Source organism: Polistes dominula, unplaced genomic scaffold (genome assembly GCF_049000335.1).
Source record: "Polistes dominula isolate Pdom_NZ unplaced genomic scaffold, Pdom_raw_medaka contig_82, whole genome shotgun sequence".
In the NCBI taxonomy this organism is placed as follows: domain Eukaryota; kingdom Metazoa; phylum Arthropoda; class Insecta; order Hymenoptera; family Vespidae; genus Polistes; species Polistes dominula.
In genome coordinates this window covers 2,191,206-2,211,124 of record NW_028301046.1, presented here as the reverse complement: position 1 = coordinate 2,211,124, position 19,919 = coordinate 2,191,206, and the positions used below count along the sequence as shown (strand labels likewise).

The 19,919-nt window shown below is 30.4% G+C and overlaps 1 protein-coding gene across 2 annotated transcripts in view; it reads right to left on the bottom strand.

The window, feature by feature from the left end:
* Positions 1-19,919, bottom strand: part of vn (membrane-bound neuregulin protein vein) — a 305,343-nt gene that overhangs the window by 128,543 nt on the left and 156,881 nt on the right. For both annotated transcript variants that reach the window (XR_016177589.1, XM_089175429.1), the window contains exon 2: positions 13,009-13,171. Coding sequence is in view for 1 of the 2 variants with exons in the window: in XM_089175429.1 (XP_089031555.1) it covers positions 13,009-13,171 (163 nt within the window). In the remaining variant the exon portion in view is untranslated. The remainder of the gene's footprint in view (positions 1-13,008; positions 13,172-19,919) is intronic.

The window sequence follows — 19,919 nt, the reverse complement described above, 5'->3', positions numbered from 1 at the left end:
ATATAATTTTGATTGCAAAAATATTTCTAACAAAAATATCGAGCAGGTGAGTTATTTTTATATCCGATAGTATAAATTTAATATTTATTTAAAATTTAATCTTTCAATATTTTTAAACTTGGTTTATTAACACCATATATATATATATATAACGATTTAAAAACCTTTCAAATGCACGTATTATTTTCTTACAAATAAATTATGATTACTCTTTTAATCGAGATTTATCAAAAGTAGCTTAATTAAATTCATCCACAAAACGTTTTATATATATATATATAATAATAATAATAATAATAATAAATAAAATAAATCTAAAGTAGATAAATTTATTCGTTAATAAATTATTACTCTTAAAAGCACCCATTATCAATATCATTATTATCATAATCGAGTTAAATACTTTATTAAAGATAATACAATAAAAATTGATGTTATTTTTGTCAATAATTTGTATAGAAACTACAGAAAAAGAAAGAGAGAGAGAGAGAGAGAGAGAGAGAGAAAATGTTTCAAATGATTTATGTGAATCGTACGTAGTAAAAGGGTGAAGAAAACGACGAATAGATGAAATTGACCGACCCCTTTTAGCTTTAGGGTCAAGTACACGATCTATTTATTTCTCTATCTTTTTCTATCCACCTTTTTATCGAGTTCCCTACCCCTTAAACCCCTTCCCAAAACTTTCTTCCTTCCGTCCTTTTCGTCAGCAAGCATTTCCATTTTCTTTTCCGATAGATCCCTGGACCCGATTCGCTTGGATAGCACCGTATGTTTGTTCGCAAATATTGATGCCAGGAACTTTAGCACTGTGAGACAGGAACGGGCATTTGTTTTGGCACCGACAGCTGTCGAGGAGACGCGATTGGAATATAAGAGAGAGAGAGAGAGTGAGAGAGGGAGAGAGAGAGAGAGTAAAAAAAAGGACCCAAGCACGCGCCTTTGACTGGCCAAGTGTAGTGAAAGCGAATCGTTTATTCGTATCGCGAACTCGATGTAACATTGATAGGGATCAGGGGTAGAAGGGTATGGGTGTTGAAGTCCTATTTTACTTCCTGAAATGTTCTCTTTGCATTTCTCTCTCTCTCTCTCTCTCTCTCTCTCTCTCTCTCTTTCTGTTAGTTTTTCTTTTCTTTATTTTTTCTTTTTCACTGAATTCTTTCAGAAGATAACGTTTTCCACGAAATTTCGTTGACCGTTCTTCTCTTTAGGTTTTCGTTTTCGTTTTCATTGAAAAAAGAGAGAGAGAGAGAGAGAGAAATGATAAAAAATTGATTAAAAATTTTTTCCATTTCCTAGCGAGTTTCTAATTAATGTTTTTTCTTTTGTTCTTTGTTTTTATTCATTTTTTTTTTTACAGTATACTGTACGTAGGACACGTGGCATGTGTGTACCTACCACTGGTGTATGTCAGAATCAATAAAAAAAAGCATTTATATGATTTGACGAAAATAATTCAGGTTTTTTTTTTTGTTTTTTTTTTTTTTTTTTTCATTTGAAATTTTGTATCAAATAATATTACAACATTTTCAATTTGGCAAAAGGTACTTTTATTTTCTTTTTTTTTTTTATCTTTTTATGCACATTGGGTAACGTTGAAATGTGTCAAGCCATGAAAATATTATTACACTTGAATGCAACGTCGACCTATTTCGAGATATGTCGTGTAATTAGAACCGACGTAATATTTGTAACTATTTTTGTTTTTCTTTTTTTTTTTTAATTTTCATTTTTCTTCTTTCCTTTTTGTTCTTTTTTTTAATTTTTTTTTTATTTCTTCCTACCACACAAAACGAGCGTAGCTTCCCATGAAAAGCATTGTAATACGATATACGCTGTAACAACGTTGAGTACAAATTCCAGTGGCATTAATAGCAGTCGTTAACAAACCTATTAATTAACGGACATTGGATCGTTTCACATTTTATTTTACGAATGTGCCATACGATATTCAACCAATGAGAAGGGGTTTAGTCGGTTTTATTAATGAATAAATTTTTTTTTTATCTTTCAACAAAAACAACATCACAAAATTATATTAAATAGTTAACACAGATAGACAATGAATTGAAAATAATTTATCCCTTCCCCCGAATATGATTTTGTTCAACGTTAATTAGTTGTAGATGATTAAGACAAAAAAATAAAATTGAAATAAGCATTTTTTAGTACGTTTTTTTGAAAGGATTATTTTCTATTCATATTCAACGCCAATATAATTTTCATTTCGATTAACAATAGCTATCGACGCATCATCGTCGTACCTTCCTGGTTACTGCTAATTAATTTTACCCTCATCGATTATTCTTTTGTTTTCACCCCCTCGTATCATGGATATTACGTGTGTACACCTGCGACCAAGCAGATAATCGTTGACACTATTATTGTCGCAAATTTGCAGATATTTAATGAAGAGTATAGTATGATAGATGTATCCATGCAATAATATATATATATATATATATATTTATATTGATCGTTTGACGATAATATTAAAATATTTTATGTTATAAAATATTCCATAAAGGGATAAAGGATTAATAGAAAGAAAACCATTTAAAAATAAATAAATATATATTTCATTTGCATGTACATTAACTGTAATTAATAAAATATAAATAACGTATAAATATTTGATCCCATATCTACTTTTATATAAATGATGCAAAATATTTCATTTTATATCTGTTTTTTTTTTTTTTTTTTTTTATATATAATTTCAAATAAAGTAATTAATATAGAAATATATATATATAGATATGAATATACCTAGTTATATATTAAGAATAAATTAAATGCGCGAATTTCGCGGTAGACTACCATGAATATATAAATATATATATTCATATATTAGCATGCACGCGTAGTACTTTATATCATACGTCCTTGGATTTCGTTTGAATTCTTTCATCCTTTTCGTACATTTAATTTTGAGTTTGATTTTGATTTTATTTTATTTTATTTTATTATAATTATTTCGTTACTTTGTCCGTTTTATCTACCTCTCTCGATGTCATTCACCATCGTTTCTCGTATAATTAGAATTTCCTCATTGGAGGTAAAAAAAAAAAAAAAAAAAAAGAAAAAAAAAAAATTGCGCTTTTCCAATTAGTATCAACCGAGGTGGTATGGTGGTGGGGTATGGGGGTTGTAGGTAGAAATGAACGAGAAGGAGGAGAAGTAAGAGGTGTAGTAGGAGATGGTTTGTTCGCTTCACTTAGACGAGAAGAAAATTTTAGAGCAGTAAAGTGCCTCGGGTTTCCTGATTGTCTGGGAGCAACCATCACGGTTCCTCTGGCTCGTTATCCTATTAACATTTTATTACTACCAATCTTTTCGTGCAATGAATATGGCTTGCAATGGACGAGGGAAAAAGTATTAACGTATACGATGTAACTAAACATGGAAGGAAAGTAAAATGCAACGAAAGAATTCAACTTTATACAATTGAGACTTCTCTGTGCTTTATGGTAGTGTTACCCATTATATATATATATATTTTTTTTTGTTGGATTTGTAAACTGGGTAAAGGGTTAAGAAGATATATAGAAATAAAATGATCATACAAAAATATAAACAAATAATAATAATAATAATTGAAATAAAAGTAGGTATTCAATATACTTCGAAACGAAAATAACTTGTTGGATTTTAATTGTTCGATATTTTGTTTTTCTTTTTTGCTTAATTTAAATACAATGATCTTTTCCTTCCTCTCTTTTTAACAATAATTTAGTATACGAGAATGGATTTCAACGTAGAATTTTGATAAGCCGTATTATCCGGGCAAAAGAACGAATGGTCGTTTGAAGGCCAACGGCCGAGGAAAAATAGAAAAAAAAAAGCAGCAAATACATTTTGCAAGCTCGCAATCACGTAATGGTTTTCTAGCGTGCGCGTCAGCGAACGCGTTCCGAGGCTTCCTCCTATCTATGTGGCTGACGGAAATTCGATAGCAATACTCTTCTCGATAACGAGCAAACGAAAGGTTGATGTTTTAAAAATCGACTTTTAACCCTTATAATAACGAACTACAATATATATATATATATATATATATATATATATATATATATATATATATATATATATATATTTAAAAAACAGGATATACAGAACAATCATCCAACCGGTAGTCCTTTATGGTAGCAAAACGTGGTCACTTACATCAAAACACCAAAAGAAATTGAAGCTTTTCGAAAATAAAGTTGTTCGTAAAATCTTCGATGTAAAACGCGATGAGGAAAACAGTTGAATGAATAAAACCCCATAACGTAGAAGTACACCGACTTTACAACAAACCAGACATCATTGACGTCGTAAAATCACGCTGATTAAGATGGGTAGGTCACGTGGCGCGCATGGGGTTGGATCGAACGGTGAATAAAATACTGTTCGATATATCGAACGGGAAAAGGGCACTGGGTTGACCAAGATGTCGATGAGAGGACAATATTGTTTCAGGATCTTAAAGAAGTAGGCTACGATAATTGCGAATGGATGGGTCAAGCTCAGGGACGAGAACACTGGCGGGATTTGGTATTTGCGGCAATGAACTTTCGAATTGCTTGCCAATTAATAATAATAATAATAATAATAATAATAATAATAATAATAATAATAATAAAATTCTCATACATTTATTTTACAGTTTTTGCAAGTATTGCAAATTTGTCTCGCATAATCGATGAACAATATCCAAATGACGGCACTACTACAGTTTTATACATTACGCACCTCATATATGCTAATAATAATAATAATAATAATAATAATATATACGTATCGTTGAGTATTTGTTTAATAAAAGATTTATATTTTCATTATAGTTTAAAAATTAGATTTATCGTGGGGTTATTCGTAACACTTCTCCCGTCTCATTAAACAAATTTAACGATCTTATATAGTTCTGACTTTCTTAAAACTTCAAACCGATAAGTTCTTTCCTTCTCTCTCTCTCTCTCTCTCTCTCGCTCTCAAACGATTCTTCCATTTAAAGCAAACGCGTTTCGCTTCGTGCAAGAATGAACTTTATCGACGATCGAAAAGATTAACGAGGCGTACCTACCAACGAGAATGATTTACCTTTGGAATCTTTGTTTTACTTTCTTTTTTCAAACTTTTTTAAAATGGGAGCGATTTGATTTGAAATCTTAGTTTTAAAAAGCTTTTTACTTCTAACATGTCTGATCTACACACATCACAATTTTATTTATTATTATATTAGGTGGTTCGGAAAGTCGTTTCGTTTTTCTTTTGTAAAAATGAAGACAATTTTTGCTTCGAGGTTAAACCTAAACCTTACAAGTGGTCATAAATAGTTGAATTTGATAAATTTAACCTCTCATCGATTTAATGTGTTAATATTTGTCGGTTTGCATTAACTAATGCCATTATTGCGTCAACAAAAAACGAAACGACTTTCCGGACCAACTAATACATATCTAGAGGATTCTTCCTGTTTTTTTTTTGTCTTCAATCTATTTTTCAATTTGTAAAACAATTTATAATAAAAAAAAAGACATTTTATATATGATTGAATTCAATCATTAACTTATGTATAAGTGGTATACAGGTAAACGATATTCCTTAAACTAAGTAATATTTGTTTTCAACCGGTAAGAAGAAAATTTCTTTTCCGTTTTGAACCCATTACTGAAACGGTACTTTTGTGATCTTGATGAAGATAGTCGAGTGGGTCTTCTTATCGATGAAAACGAGTCCTCGCTTTTGCTGAGAGTCAGTCTCGAACAAACGGAAATTTCTCTACTTCGTCCTTTTCTTTTAACCCCTCCCTTTACACCCCTTTATTCTAACTGAACGAACGAATAAACGAATGAACGAATGAACGAACGAACGAATCGTCTGTTCGAGGATCATCATCGAAGATGCTTTCAGGCGTTATAATTCGCTTTGAAATTAACTAGAAAATAAAAAAATAGACAAAAGGGTGTCACAGGTATTTCTTCTTTTTTACATATTATCATTTTCCATTCTTATAAATCGTACTATTAACTATTACTTTACTATTAATACTATTATTAGTAATATTATTACTTTTATTATATTATTAGGTCGAGTCATAAGTAACTTCTGATGCGTCTATGTAAAATCTATTTTTCGTATTTACCTATTATAAGTCACCGAAACAAACGAATTTTTGATATCACTGTAGAAATGAGAATTCAGTTAGTTTTCTGTCAACTTTTTTATGCAGTAAATGTTACATTTAACTACTGAAATGGATAGTAAAAGGTGCATATTCGACATGTAATGCTTTAAGAATTGAAACAAAGCAATAGCACTAAAGTGGCAGCTGAAAAAATATGCAGCATATACGGTGCAGGATTGATAACTGATAGGGCAGTCAGAAATTGGTTTGTAAAATTTCGTTCTAGAGATACGACCTTAAAAGACGAACCGAGTGCAGGATGTCTTTTCGACTTTGACGAACCTTTTAAAGGTAATATTGGAGCAAAATTCAATCGATACGTCCAACAAATACAAAGAGTGCAAAATAAAAAAACACCATGAAAAGTGTCGGGCACTTATTACTGGCAGAAATGCTATTCTTTGTCTCATAAAAACGGAAGTTATTCATGACTCGACCTAATATTAATTTACCTACTAACAATTGCAAATAATGATTCATTGTCAAAGTAGGCATAATATATATATAAAAATTTATAAATAAATAATAAATACATATAAAAAAATATATATATATATATATAAATAAAACGCGTAACTTATTATTAATCGTAATAGTTTTTGTTTACAACATTAAATAATGGTACAAAATGAACTGTTGTAACTGTAGTAAGGTATTATATCGCAAAACGCGTAGTAGTATAATAGTAGTAGTAGTTTTCCCCAAACGATAAGCGTTAAATTATTCGTCGTTACGTTATCTTGAAATGTTATGTTTATTTTTTATTCTTCTTCTTCTTCCTTTTTCTCGTTAATTTGCCCATAAGCTATATAATAACATAGATATAACGGTTAGAAAAAGAGATCCGATAAAATATCATCTCTCTCTCTCTCTCTTTCTCTTTCTCTTTCTTTCTCATTATTTTATGAAACGACGATGTACTTTTGCTACGGAAGCTAAAACTGTACCAGGGTGATACTTAGGGATGACAAATTAGTGAGATAGCTGCCGTTGCTTGGATAATAAACGCTCGACTATGAAGTTGTCGTGCAGGACGATATCTCGTCAATGAAGATGTTTGAGAGATAATCAGAAGAAGGTTCCCTTTTCTCGTTCAACTTCGAAACTTCTTGTGTTTTCCCCCTCCTTGTTTCGATAAAATGTACTTACAAACTTATAATAAATTTTACTCTTCCTTTTTCTTCCTCTTCTTCTTCTTCTTCTTCTTAGATTTTCTTCTTAACATTTATCGCGTATAAATGGTCAAATAGGGAATTCGGAAATATTACTTAATTCGACATGTTTTTTGTTTTTTTTTCTTTTTCTTATTTAGACCGATATCTATCTAAACACAGAGAGAAATGAGAAATGCTTTTAAACTAATTGCACGATTCGCTGTCGTGAGAAAAACGGCAGATTGTGTGTTCAAAGAGAGAGAGACACCAAAAGTTCCACCAACGAAGCTTTTACCCTCTTTTACTTCTCCACGAATGCGCACACTCTTCCAAATCTATTTGCTTTCCTCTCTCTCTCTCTCTCTCCTCACCCCCTTATTCCTTCTCTCTCTCTCTTTCTCTCTCTCTAGTTTTCTCTTCAACGTGGGAAGAAGTTTTTTTCTTTTTTTTTTTTTTTCTAGTTATACTGCTCCTTTTACCACGATTTCAAACGAAATTTCATTACACGCGACATCAAAGTACTTCCACTTCTTTCCTCCTTGATGTTTTTTAACCTTCTTCTTTTCTAGCCAATACGAATCAACCTAACGATACCCTCAAGAGAGTTCAGAGATATATATCGCGCTTATCATGGACATACACTTCCATTCGAGTAATAAGTTCGATGGAATGTTTCGACTGGAATTTCCTGTCGTTAGCAAAGTATTGGCATTTTGTATCGAACGAATTTCGAGTGGCTTTGCTTTATACCACGCTCAAATTTCAGAAGCTTAACTTCGTTGACGTATATCACGTACATACGAGTAACCCCCCTATCTTCCTATTAACGACATACCATACTTTTCTACCAACTAAAATCAAACGTTACATAATATCTTTAAACGTAACTTCAAATATATTATCATTGGATTTATTTTGACAACTGCTATCCGAAAATAAGTATGAAAATATACTATTGTATTTAAAATAACAAAATTGACCAATACATTTCGAAAATGACAACCTATCAAAACATGTGCGTAGATCACACATGTTAGAAGTGAAACCTTCATAAAACCTTCGTTTCGAGAGAATGAGTCGAATGCAGGGTATCAGGAGTAAGATAATTATAGGGTTTATTCATTATAAGAAAAAAAACAGCTTTGCTTGTGAGAAATGTGGACAGTCTAGTGGCCAGTCGAAGAACTAACTTATATTTTTTAAAGTGTGGATTGAGTTAATATGAGTCTACGCTTCGTAGTATGCAGTCGCACACAAACACAAACATATACAACACCTAGTAGCCAGGAGTGGGGACTACGAAACACCGCATAAAGAGGAAACCGTGATAATAAGAAACAAATGCATACTGTCTTCTATCTCATTCTCTCTTAGACTAAATCCTATAGATGTGTATATGTTTGTCTCATTTTCTCTTTTTAGTACCGTAGCCGTTTCATCGTTTCGTTGCCGTTACCATGGATTTTCGTTCACTTTTTTCAAATCACCCCTATTCTAAAGAAATTTTCACTTCCAAAAATAATAATGTCATATTGTAGTCCTAAATTTTTCATGCAACTTTGTTTTTATCCACTTTTCTGCTACTATCACACTTTTGAAGATATTTAGCTGATGAATCAACCTGTATATTAATAAATACACTTAACGTTTGAATTTCTCTTATTAATTATAAACATTTTATGGGTTTATTGCTAACGATCACGTGGTTTTACGTGACCAACAAAATGCATCTCGTGACTCTTATTTTGATCGTCTAGACACGATTAAATCGTTAAACAACACGATCGTTTCACTCGATCATTTTCGATTACAGGCGTAATATTCGGAAATATTATTAGAGAAAGAGATAGAGAGATAATATGTGTGTGTGTGTGTGTATTAGAAACAGGAATATCGTATGAACCTCGTCAGATGGAGCGGACACGTTCAATTTTACGACTCGGTTGTAGTATTCCGTAACGATTACAATCCCGCATGAGGTTGCGCACGGTTATGCACGACAGTTTCAAGCATTTGGTGGTGCGAACGGTAATTGGAAATTACGACGCCGGATATACCTCGATGAGAGATAGATGATAACTATTGAGGTAGGAAGAGAAGGGTGGAGGGCTTGTAAGGTCGATAGCAAAAGGGTTGTTTGTCTCGTACAAGTATCTATCAAATGATACACATTCTACCTGTGTTTCTGTTGTTAACATTGAAATTCTATGAATGATTGACACACAACATGTATACATACACACATACATACATATATATTATTTTTCTAATATTAATTATTATAATAATTAATGTAATTTAAATTAAAAATATTTTTTTCTGCAGTTAAATTTCAAAGTTGTTTAACTTTTGATAAAAGATAGCAGAGCTGATAATAAAAAAAGGAATTCGTTTGAAAATAATGAGGTGTATCATTAGAGTTATCATTTTCAAAGTTATCCGATACTTTTGATTTTATTTTTGTTTCTTTTATATATATTTTTATCATCGAACATTCGTTGAAATAAATCCGCGTGGTTTAGAGAGATCACCGGAAAGCAAGGTAGAAAGGAAACATTCTCGTACATTCCAAAAGCTATCACATTTTTCCACGTCTATAGTTAACTATAGCCCGTTGAAACTTTTCGCGAGTTCGATAAGTATCTCTTGGAAAATGCTATTAAAAGTTGGCTACGAGGATGCGTCTCGTTCGACCGTGAAATGCCATTAAATCGATATACTTTATAAAATCTTTGCGAACACGTGGAACGCGACAATAAAATCAAAGGATAATAGTAATAATAATAATAATAATAATAATAATAATAGTGACGACACTTTTTAAAAGCTTTGATTAGACATATTTTGATTGTTAATTAATAAGAAACTATTTTTAAACCATAATTTACTTTTACTATTATTTTTTAAAAGACAAGAATCGTAATTAACTCATTGTAATGTAAATGAATGCACTGATAATCTTTTCGTATGTATCTATGCGTTTTTGTGCGTGAATGAGTGCGTGAGTGTGTATGAAAATCGTTTCATCTCTATTTAGAACATAATAAATTTGCTTCAACGATAATATGAATACTTAATTCAGGAACTAACGCAAGGTATTACTATCGTGATTAATAACAGCTGATTAATTATGCCAGCTCATGCTAACGTATCTAAACTAAACGTGGCTGAGCGTTAGAAAAATCGTTCTTAAGCTAAGAGGAGAGAAGAGTAATTTCAGTTGGATCCGTTTTGATCACTGAGTAGTAGTATTATATATCCAACCTAGGTAGAAGGACGACGATGAAAATATCAGAATATATGAGATTGTGTTAGAATGAATGAGATAAAGAAGAAGAAAATAAAAAAAAAAATAAAATAAAATAGAGATAGAAAGATAAAGAAAAGGGTGTGAAGGTAAAAGAAGAAAAGTTTATAAGCAAATTTATCGTTTGCACACGATCGTTTGCGTCCAATGCGAGTATATCAGCCATTTACAAACTTCCCCTTTCGTTTATAATCGTTTAATGCGATAACATGGGGGTCAGGCTTGAAGAACACACACTCATGGGAAGAGAACATTTTTAATAGCAACGCGTACCTATTATATGCGATATACTTATAATTGAAGTTATATGATGGATTGCAAACGACCACGCAAACTAAACACGCCTGATTATAATTGATGAAATATTTTGTCCGATGTACTATTACATTAGAAATTATGATTGATTACATACGTAACCAGAAATGTTGGTGTATAAAAGAGAAGAAGATGAAGAAGTAAGAGATACCGTGTTTTCCTAAAAATCAGGAATTTAAACTAACTGAAAGTATTACTAATGAAAAATATATTATAGTATATATATATATATATATTTAATAAAATAAGGAGAATATGAGTTAAAAAAAATATATATATATTAAAATTAATTTTTCTATTTTAATGTAATACACGTAATCTATTTGTAAAGTACCGTTAAATAAAATTCAACTTCGTTTCGTGTTTAGATCGTTCATTCGATTATTTTCTACTAACACGCGTAAATGTGAAATCAGTGAGTAATCGAATAATTAAACACGAGGTATTTTTTTTTTTTTTTTTTTTAATAGGGAGTAGGAAATGACACCTTTTTTACTTTCTATCTCGGTTGATTCATGACAATTTAAGGAAAACCTTGAAAATTATTATTAAAGTAATGTAAACTTTGTTATTTTTAATTCTCTTTCTCTCACTCACTTAGTTTTGTTTAACAAATTGAATGAACATTTTATGAAATTAAAGTTTAACTGGGGTTTGCTTTATAGTCTTCGTTGTTTTATTTTGTTTGTTTGTTTGTTTTTTCAATTTTTAATTTAAGTAAGTAATTTTTTATCGTATCGTGTAACGTTAATATAATTTATAATATACATTAGGATCGCGAAGATTAATTTTTATTATCGTATTTTATAATAAATGAATTTATATAAAGTATTAAAAAAGTATCGCAAAATACATTTATTTTAATGACAAATAGATCATTATCTTAAACAATTTGTCTACGTCTAGTAGGCAGTTTGCCAATTTTTTATTTTTCATCGAAAAAATGCTCTACTTTTTTTCTTTGGACAAATGTTTTACTATTAAACAAAAAGAAAAATACGATAAAAATTATTCAACGATCTAATATAACGTATATTATACATATGTGTGTGTATGCATTGGTAATTAATTTTATGTGTATTTTATACATGTGTATGTATATGTGTTCATAGTTATTATTAATTTTTAAGCTAGAAATACGAATATTATTTTGTTTAATTTTAGCTTGCCGGGCTCACACTTTCGATCAATCCGCAAGCGATTTATTCTAAATGATTCAAAAAAAAAAAAAACAATAAAAAATAGATGAATTAGAAGTCATTAGAAGAAGTACGAGAACGATACAATGTAATTTGTTAAACATAATGATAGTTAAATCGACGTTGAACGCGTAGATATTGCAAAAAAAAAAAAAAGAAAAGAATTATGGGAATGGAATCAAAGGAAACATGCAATACGGCAATCATCAAATATGTGATCATATATATGATAATAAATAAATGTACGATAGATTACGTTGCTAAACATCGAAGAATATTTCTATCTCTGGTAATAGTGTATTTAAAAAAAAAAACTATCTTGAATAGAAACAAAAAAAAATAAATACAAAAGAAAAACCTTACGTTAGATAGAATCTCTTGTTCGAATCGTGCGATTATAAACGTCCAAGTAATTATTTCCCATAAAGAAAAATAAAACAGAGAAAAATAGAAAAAAAAAAAAACCATTGAAATAATCGTACGAGATAGGACAAAATTAACGTAATTATAATAATCAATTATATTAAATTATTTATTTATTATAATTTATATTTATATTATTATATTTCGGTACTTAACTTAGGTACTATACTTAGGTATTTTACGCAGCAAGAATTCCGCTAATGCGCCAATAAAGAGAAATCTTGTTGTTTGCACACAACAACTTTGTTGTTTGCACACAGCAACCGTCAGGGTTGCGTCAGGGTTATGGGTTATTATAAAGAGCAATCTTGCAATTTATATTTGAAATTACAATAGAAAAATAATAATGAGAAAGATTGATAGTAAATTTGGATTATCTTTGAAGAAAGAAAAAAAAAAATAAAAAGACGAAAAATAATTGGCAACGAGTTTGTTTACCTTTTGTGTTGGATTTTGAGTCCTCTTCTTGGGTGTAGTGGTATGCCGTCTTTGAGCCAGTGAACTCTTGGGGGCGGCGAACCCCTCGTTCTGCATACTAGCTTTACTCTGTCTCGAAACCTTGCTATTGAGTCCCTGAGTTCGGACAACGAAACTTCTCGCACTGCAAAATACCAAAAAAAGAAAACGAAACAAATTAAACAACATTAATTAAATAAAATTCATTTGTTTAATTGTATTAAATACATTTGTCTAATAAGTGTACCACCAGTGGTACAAGTAAACTGGTGGTCAAATTTAACGTGTACCACCGTTGGTACACGTAACACGAAACGTGTTAATTAAAATCAAATGAAATTATTATTATTATTATTATTATTATTATTATTATTATCTTTGTGACATATTTAAAAAATCGAGATTAGATACATAATATAAGCTTGATTTTAAATCGCGTAATTATTTCTCTCTCTCTATCTCTATCTCTCTCATTCTATCTCTTTAATTATAACAAGACAATTTTACGTAATTAACATGCATATTTAATAATACCTATCTTGATCAATTTATTATTCATTCATTAAAATGTTCGTGGATTATTTTGTAAACAGAATTAAAACAATTATCAACCGTCGAAAATATTATGAATGACAAATATTTATCATTTATATTCATTTATATATTTTCATTTGTAATAAGAATAATGGAGTTGATATTATTAAATGAAAATAAAAATTTTAAATAGAACAAAAACAATAATAAATTATACAAGTTTCTCTCTCTCTCTCTCTCTCTTCAATTAATCTCATATTATTTGTAAGTTGTGTATTGAATAAAAAATATGAAAAATCACATACGTTTGATAGAACATTTCGCAATTTATTTTATCTGTTTTTTTTTCTTCTGCACATCGTTATATCTCAATTTATATTTGAACGTATAAAGGTATATATATATATAAATATAAATATAAATAGGTTTACATACTTTACAGAATAAATATTCTATCATAAAAAGAATCTATATAGACGTTATCATAAAGAAATCAATTGAAATAGGGGATGTTTTTCAAGAGTTGTTGCCTTGAAAAATATACGATCGTAATTATCGTTGCCCACGTTTTCTCTCTCTCTCTCTCTCTCGTATTTTATATTTGATTTTATTTTTATATTTATTTTTTTTCTTCTTTCTTCTTCTTCTTCTTACTTCTCATAAATCCTTGCAAGTTCTAAAACCATAAAAGGGAAGCGTATGTTGTTCAGAGTTGAGAGTATGCGTTTACGTGAGTTTTTATTTTACCTTTTTTCTTTTTTTTTTTTTTTTGTAGATATGTTACAATTTGGGGAAAAAGAAGTATCAGGTAAAATAAACCGAAAGTGGCAGATGAAGAAGAAGAAGAAGAAGAAGAAGATGAAGGAAAAGGGTGGTTGAGTAAAAGGGGTTGAACGAAAGAAGAAATGGTTGGAAAACTAACAGCTAGGAAAAGATCCCTTTGTGAATGGTTACAACCATGAGCACGAAGAAAATGGAATAATATTTTTCTGTTAGGAAAAATTAGAGTAAGTGAAAAAGAAAGACAAATAAAAATAGAAAGATAAAAGAGAAAGAGAGAGAGAGAGAGAGAGAGAGTGAAATCAGTTCTTCTCGTGTTGTTAGGTTTAATGAAGAAATTACGAAAGTCGATACCACTTTTATGAAAAGTTTTTCTTCAGAAAATATTAGTTTGCGTTTAATAACAAGAAGACGATGAGAATATTTTCCCCCTCTTTTATTTTTTTTTCTTTTTCTTTCTTTCTTTTTTTTTTTTTTTTTAACGCTACGTCTTTTCTTCTCCTCGCAGATTTGCCTTATTCGTGGAAGAAAACGATGGTGAGGGGGTGTGGTGGGAGTTCAGAGTGGTGTGGGTGCTTTGAGAATTGACCAACATTGTTCCACAAAGTTTAATTTCTATGGTATGCGTAGTAAATGTAAAAGAAAGCTTTTTTCTACGGGGAAAGCTTTTTATTTATTTTTTTTTTATTCTACTGTGAGAAGGAGAAAGAATGAAAGAGAAAAAAGAAAAAGGATAAAGAAGTTCAAATGACTAACCTTTAAAATTGTCTCTTATTTATCACACAAAGTTCTTATATTAAAACATTTATATTACGATCCTAACAGAATTACAAAACACACGTTAAATAATGGTCGAGAAATAACAACATATATATAGATCATTGTGGGTAGAACTAGAGCTCTAGATAGCTAGCTAGTGTCATTTGTTTATGGTATGAATGCTTTATTAATTTAAGTGGATGATGTATACATATGGTAAACTTTTGTTTCCAAAATATTTAACACTTGATATTCTATACATTATACTTTACATTACATTAATGCTCTTATTTATATTACATGAGTGTTTATTTTTTTAATAAAAAAAAACAAATAGTTTACTTGCTCATTAAGTAATATGCATAGTTTGCTTGTGTATAGAATTATACGGTTGAAATGTTTAAAATATTTTATGTAAGCTGTTTAATTTTCTGTAATTTTTTACGTCAATTTTTGTTTTTTTGTTTTATCTCTTTATTTGTTGTACGACTTTTATCTCAGTTTATGTATATTTTAAAAATGTAATTTAAGTAGCAATTTTAAATATATTAATTATTAATGATAAAAGATAATAGCATATATATGTTTGGTTTATTATATTTATAATATATTATATTATAAATATTATAAATGTAATATATAATAATTTAATATAATATATTATATTTAATATAATATTATTATATTATAACATATATATATATTTAATTATTAAATTATTATTGTATTAAATTATTATATTATAAATTATAATATATTATATTATATATTAAATTATATTATGTATATATGTTAGTAGTGAAATACGTAATGATTAAGCTCGATGCTTCTTCTTGCTTAACATTTGAGCTTTGATAAGGATGACGATAGTACCAGTACCAATAGCAGTAGTAGTAGTAAGGTATAGTGGCACGATTATTACAACACAATGAAGTTTATCAAACCCCACAACGCAAGCTTCGCAGATTATTTGTGACGTAGCAAGGCGTTCTAGAAACGCCTACGGCACTTAATACATTTCTACTATGAACAGTTAGGGTTCTATATATATATATATATATGTTACTATCTCAGTTTCCCTCTGTATAATGCCTCCTCCACTTTCCTCTCACTCCTTTACTTTATCTTCCTCTCACCGATATATCTGTTACAGATTTGCTTTACTGTTCATCACGAACGATGTATTACTCTCTCTCATTCTCTTTCTTTCTCATTCTCTCTCTCTCTCTCTCTCTTTTTCTTTTACACACATAGGTAACGTTGTAGTAAACGAGTGTTGGCTAAAGCCTGGCTCTGAACGCATGATGTTTAGGATGATACAAAGCGGTGCACGCGAATTCCCCATTTGTACACGAAATTCTCGTTACGTTCGACCGACCAACCGAACCAGAGGAATGGATTTTCCGAAAAGCACGAATCGTTTACCGTTGTCCTTGTTTTTTTTTTCGTCTCTTTTCTTTTTATTTTTTTTTTTAACCTCCCCCATATCCTTCATTCTTTCTTTTTTTCTTCTTTTTTTTTTTGTTGACCCTTTTCCTATTTTTTTTTTTTTTAATCTACGCAATCCAACACGATACTTTGACGGGATGTGTATTCGTTAGTCGAATAAAGCTGATATTCCTCTTTTTTTTTTATTTTTATTTTTATTTTTTTTTTTGTTCTAATTCATGGACTACTAACTTCTTGCAATTTTTCTCTATTTCTCATACTAACGTTTCTTTTAATCAAGAATTTGATTGTGGATCGTTAGTTACGTGTTATTGATCAAAATTCTTGTTAATTTAAATAAAATTCGATTGAATATCATCAATATCATCGATTTGTATTTATTTATTTTTATTGTCATATCGAAGATTTAACAATTGTCCTAGAAATATTCAAGATTGTAGATAATAGTTTCACGTTATAGAACCGCAGTGGATATTATCGATATGTGGTCAGCCGGTTGGTAAAGCGCATTGTAATCGTGAACAGGAATTCATATATACATATATATATTTTTTTTTAAAGATAACTTTATGTTTATTTCTACATTCCTTTTATGGTAGGACCATATTTAATCGTTAATGAAGAATACATATATATATATATAGATATATAATCGTTTATGTTAAATCGCATCGCATTTTGTAAATGTATTTTGTATTTTAAACGAGGCGAGTATCGTAAATCAAACCAACCAAGGGTAGCGGACCGTTTATTTTCCGGATAATAGCTCATCTGTGGAACAATTGGTTCCGCATATTATATGCAATATGCATTGCGACAATCATTTGCTATACCTGTAGATGAATAATAAAACAGGGACAATTCGATCGGAAAATTTTTTATTTATTATTTTCTTTTATGTCCAATTTATTTTTTTTTTTAATTTTATATTTATTTTTGTTCTTTTTATTAATAATTTATTTTTTTCATTTATATATATATATATATTTTTTTTAAATTGTTTTTGTTTGATTTCACTCATCGAAACTCTCTGCTATGTTCGTATACGCGTAAACAATAGAAAAAATTATTTTTTATAATTTTATTTAATTAACACAATGATATATTTGATTGCATTCATTGAATATTATTTATCAAAATTTATATTGTATTTTATTTCTAAAAAAAAAAAAATATGATGTATTATTAAACACGACAATGTGACGATTAACAATAAATGTTACACGTAACAAGATTTTCATTTTTTAATTTATATTCTATATAAAAGATTTTTCAGGGTAAAACTCATCAAAGGATTTCCCAAATCCTTTTCGCTCAGATAGGATCGCTATCCGTGATTGATTTTCGCTCTGATGAACAGTCGGCTCGTTATTAACCTGTTGTGTATAATGCTCGATGAAAAAAAACAAAAAAAAAAAAAAGACTATAAAAGAAACATATATATCGCGTTTAACCCAAAAAAAAGATTCAATTTAAATGTCCTTTTGTAAAAAAAAAAAAACGTAAATTTTTAAATGACTATTGAAAGTTACTGAAAAAAAAAGTCATTCTAATATTATATTTGATTTTATATTAAACCTATTTTATTATTAGATTATTTTAAAAAATATATTAATAATATATTAATACATAAGTTTTTTGGATGTGTTTAAGTTTAAACAAAGAACAAAACTCAAGAAGATAATTTTAAATTTCTTTTTTTCTATTTTCACTAGTTTTCACTAGTTTTTAGTGATAATATTTATAACAAATCACCCTTTTACTGTAACAACAAACATCACGCGAAAAAGCTTTTACATCGAATAGATTCATTGCAAAAATAGATAAAATAACAAGGGCTCTTCCCATTGAACAAACCCTCTAAACAGAATTATCATTGGTAAATACCATGGATAGATGTTGTCGATAGAATAACACACAAAAATCAAACAAAAACATGAATTATTTATTACAAAGAATTAAAATGTAACATAAACTAATCCTTACAAAAAAAAAAAAATAAAACAGAAATAAAAAATCGAATAAAAATACGATATAAAGTTTAATAGTAAATGATTGAAAAAAATATCGTTCACGAGGCTCTTTCAGGAGGCTCGTTTACGAGGCTTTTTGACGAGGCTCGTTTACGAGGCTCGTTCACGATGACGCACGAGACACGGGACACAGGACCCGAAACACGAGACACGACACACGACACACGACACCACACGTGTGTGTGTGTGTTTGCGGATGGTGCGGATTACGAGTCAAAGACCGAGAATAGGAAAAACTGTATAGCTATATTCTGTCTCATTCTCTCGCAGGCTCAATCCTATATGTTTGTCTTTTGTTCTCTTCTTACGAAATATCGTGGCCGTTACATAGCCGCCCGCCGCTCCGTTACATCGCCTCAACGTTTCATTTTTTTCAAATCACTCCCTTTTCTAAAGAAGTTTTCACTTAAAAAAGGGGGTTGGTTACGATGACAACACAACCAACGGACAAAAGATGGCCATTTTAGTGGTCTTATCGAGATTCTCCCATCCTCCCTTATTTCATTTGCATTTTACCTTAACAAATCGATCGAGCATATATAAAAGAGTGAGTGGGGGGTTGTTATTTTGTTCTTTTCGTTTTGTTTTCTTTTTTAGGTTCATCGGTCTTCGTGCGTGTACATTGGAAGAAAAAAAAAGAGAGAAACATGCAACTATCCCCTATTACCCCTAAGAACACCAGGGGGTAAGAGTAGCTGCATGAGAATGAGAAAAAGTCAGAGATAGATAAAAAGAGTAGCAGAGAAAAAAAAATGTATGTGTGCATGTGTGTGAGAGTGCAAAAGAGAGAGAGAGAGAGAGAGAGAGAGAGAGAGAGGAGTCAATCGAGATGAGATAAGAGGGAAAAAAAGGAAAGCTAGCGTGAGTCGTGAGGATGAAGGAAAAAAAAGAAAATAAATAAAGAAAGAAAGAAGGGATGAAAAAGAGTGCTTGGCACCGTCCGTCCATCCGGGCAGTACCGTCCGGGTGGCGGCACGTCGTCCGCGTTCCTGCCATGGTGAAAAATGCAGAACGACGGGCAAACGGAGACCGAGGCCGAGGTTGATTAATGAACGCGTCGCCGAAAGAGTAAAATAACAAATAGCGCGTTGCCACTATGACCGGGTTCCAAGGGGTAAAAGGGGCAAGCAAGGGATCAACGGGAGGATTAAACAGGGGGAAGAGAGGTGGAAGGGATTTAACGGGACTCTCTCTCTCTCTCTTTCTCACTCGTTCATTGGGCCATGACGCCGGTCACGTGGACGTTGCTAGCTTTTCGAAGCTGCAACAGTAGCCACGAAGGCAGTTACTTGATTCATCGATGCCCCTCCACGTTGTTGCCGGTACATCGACGCCGTA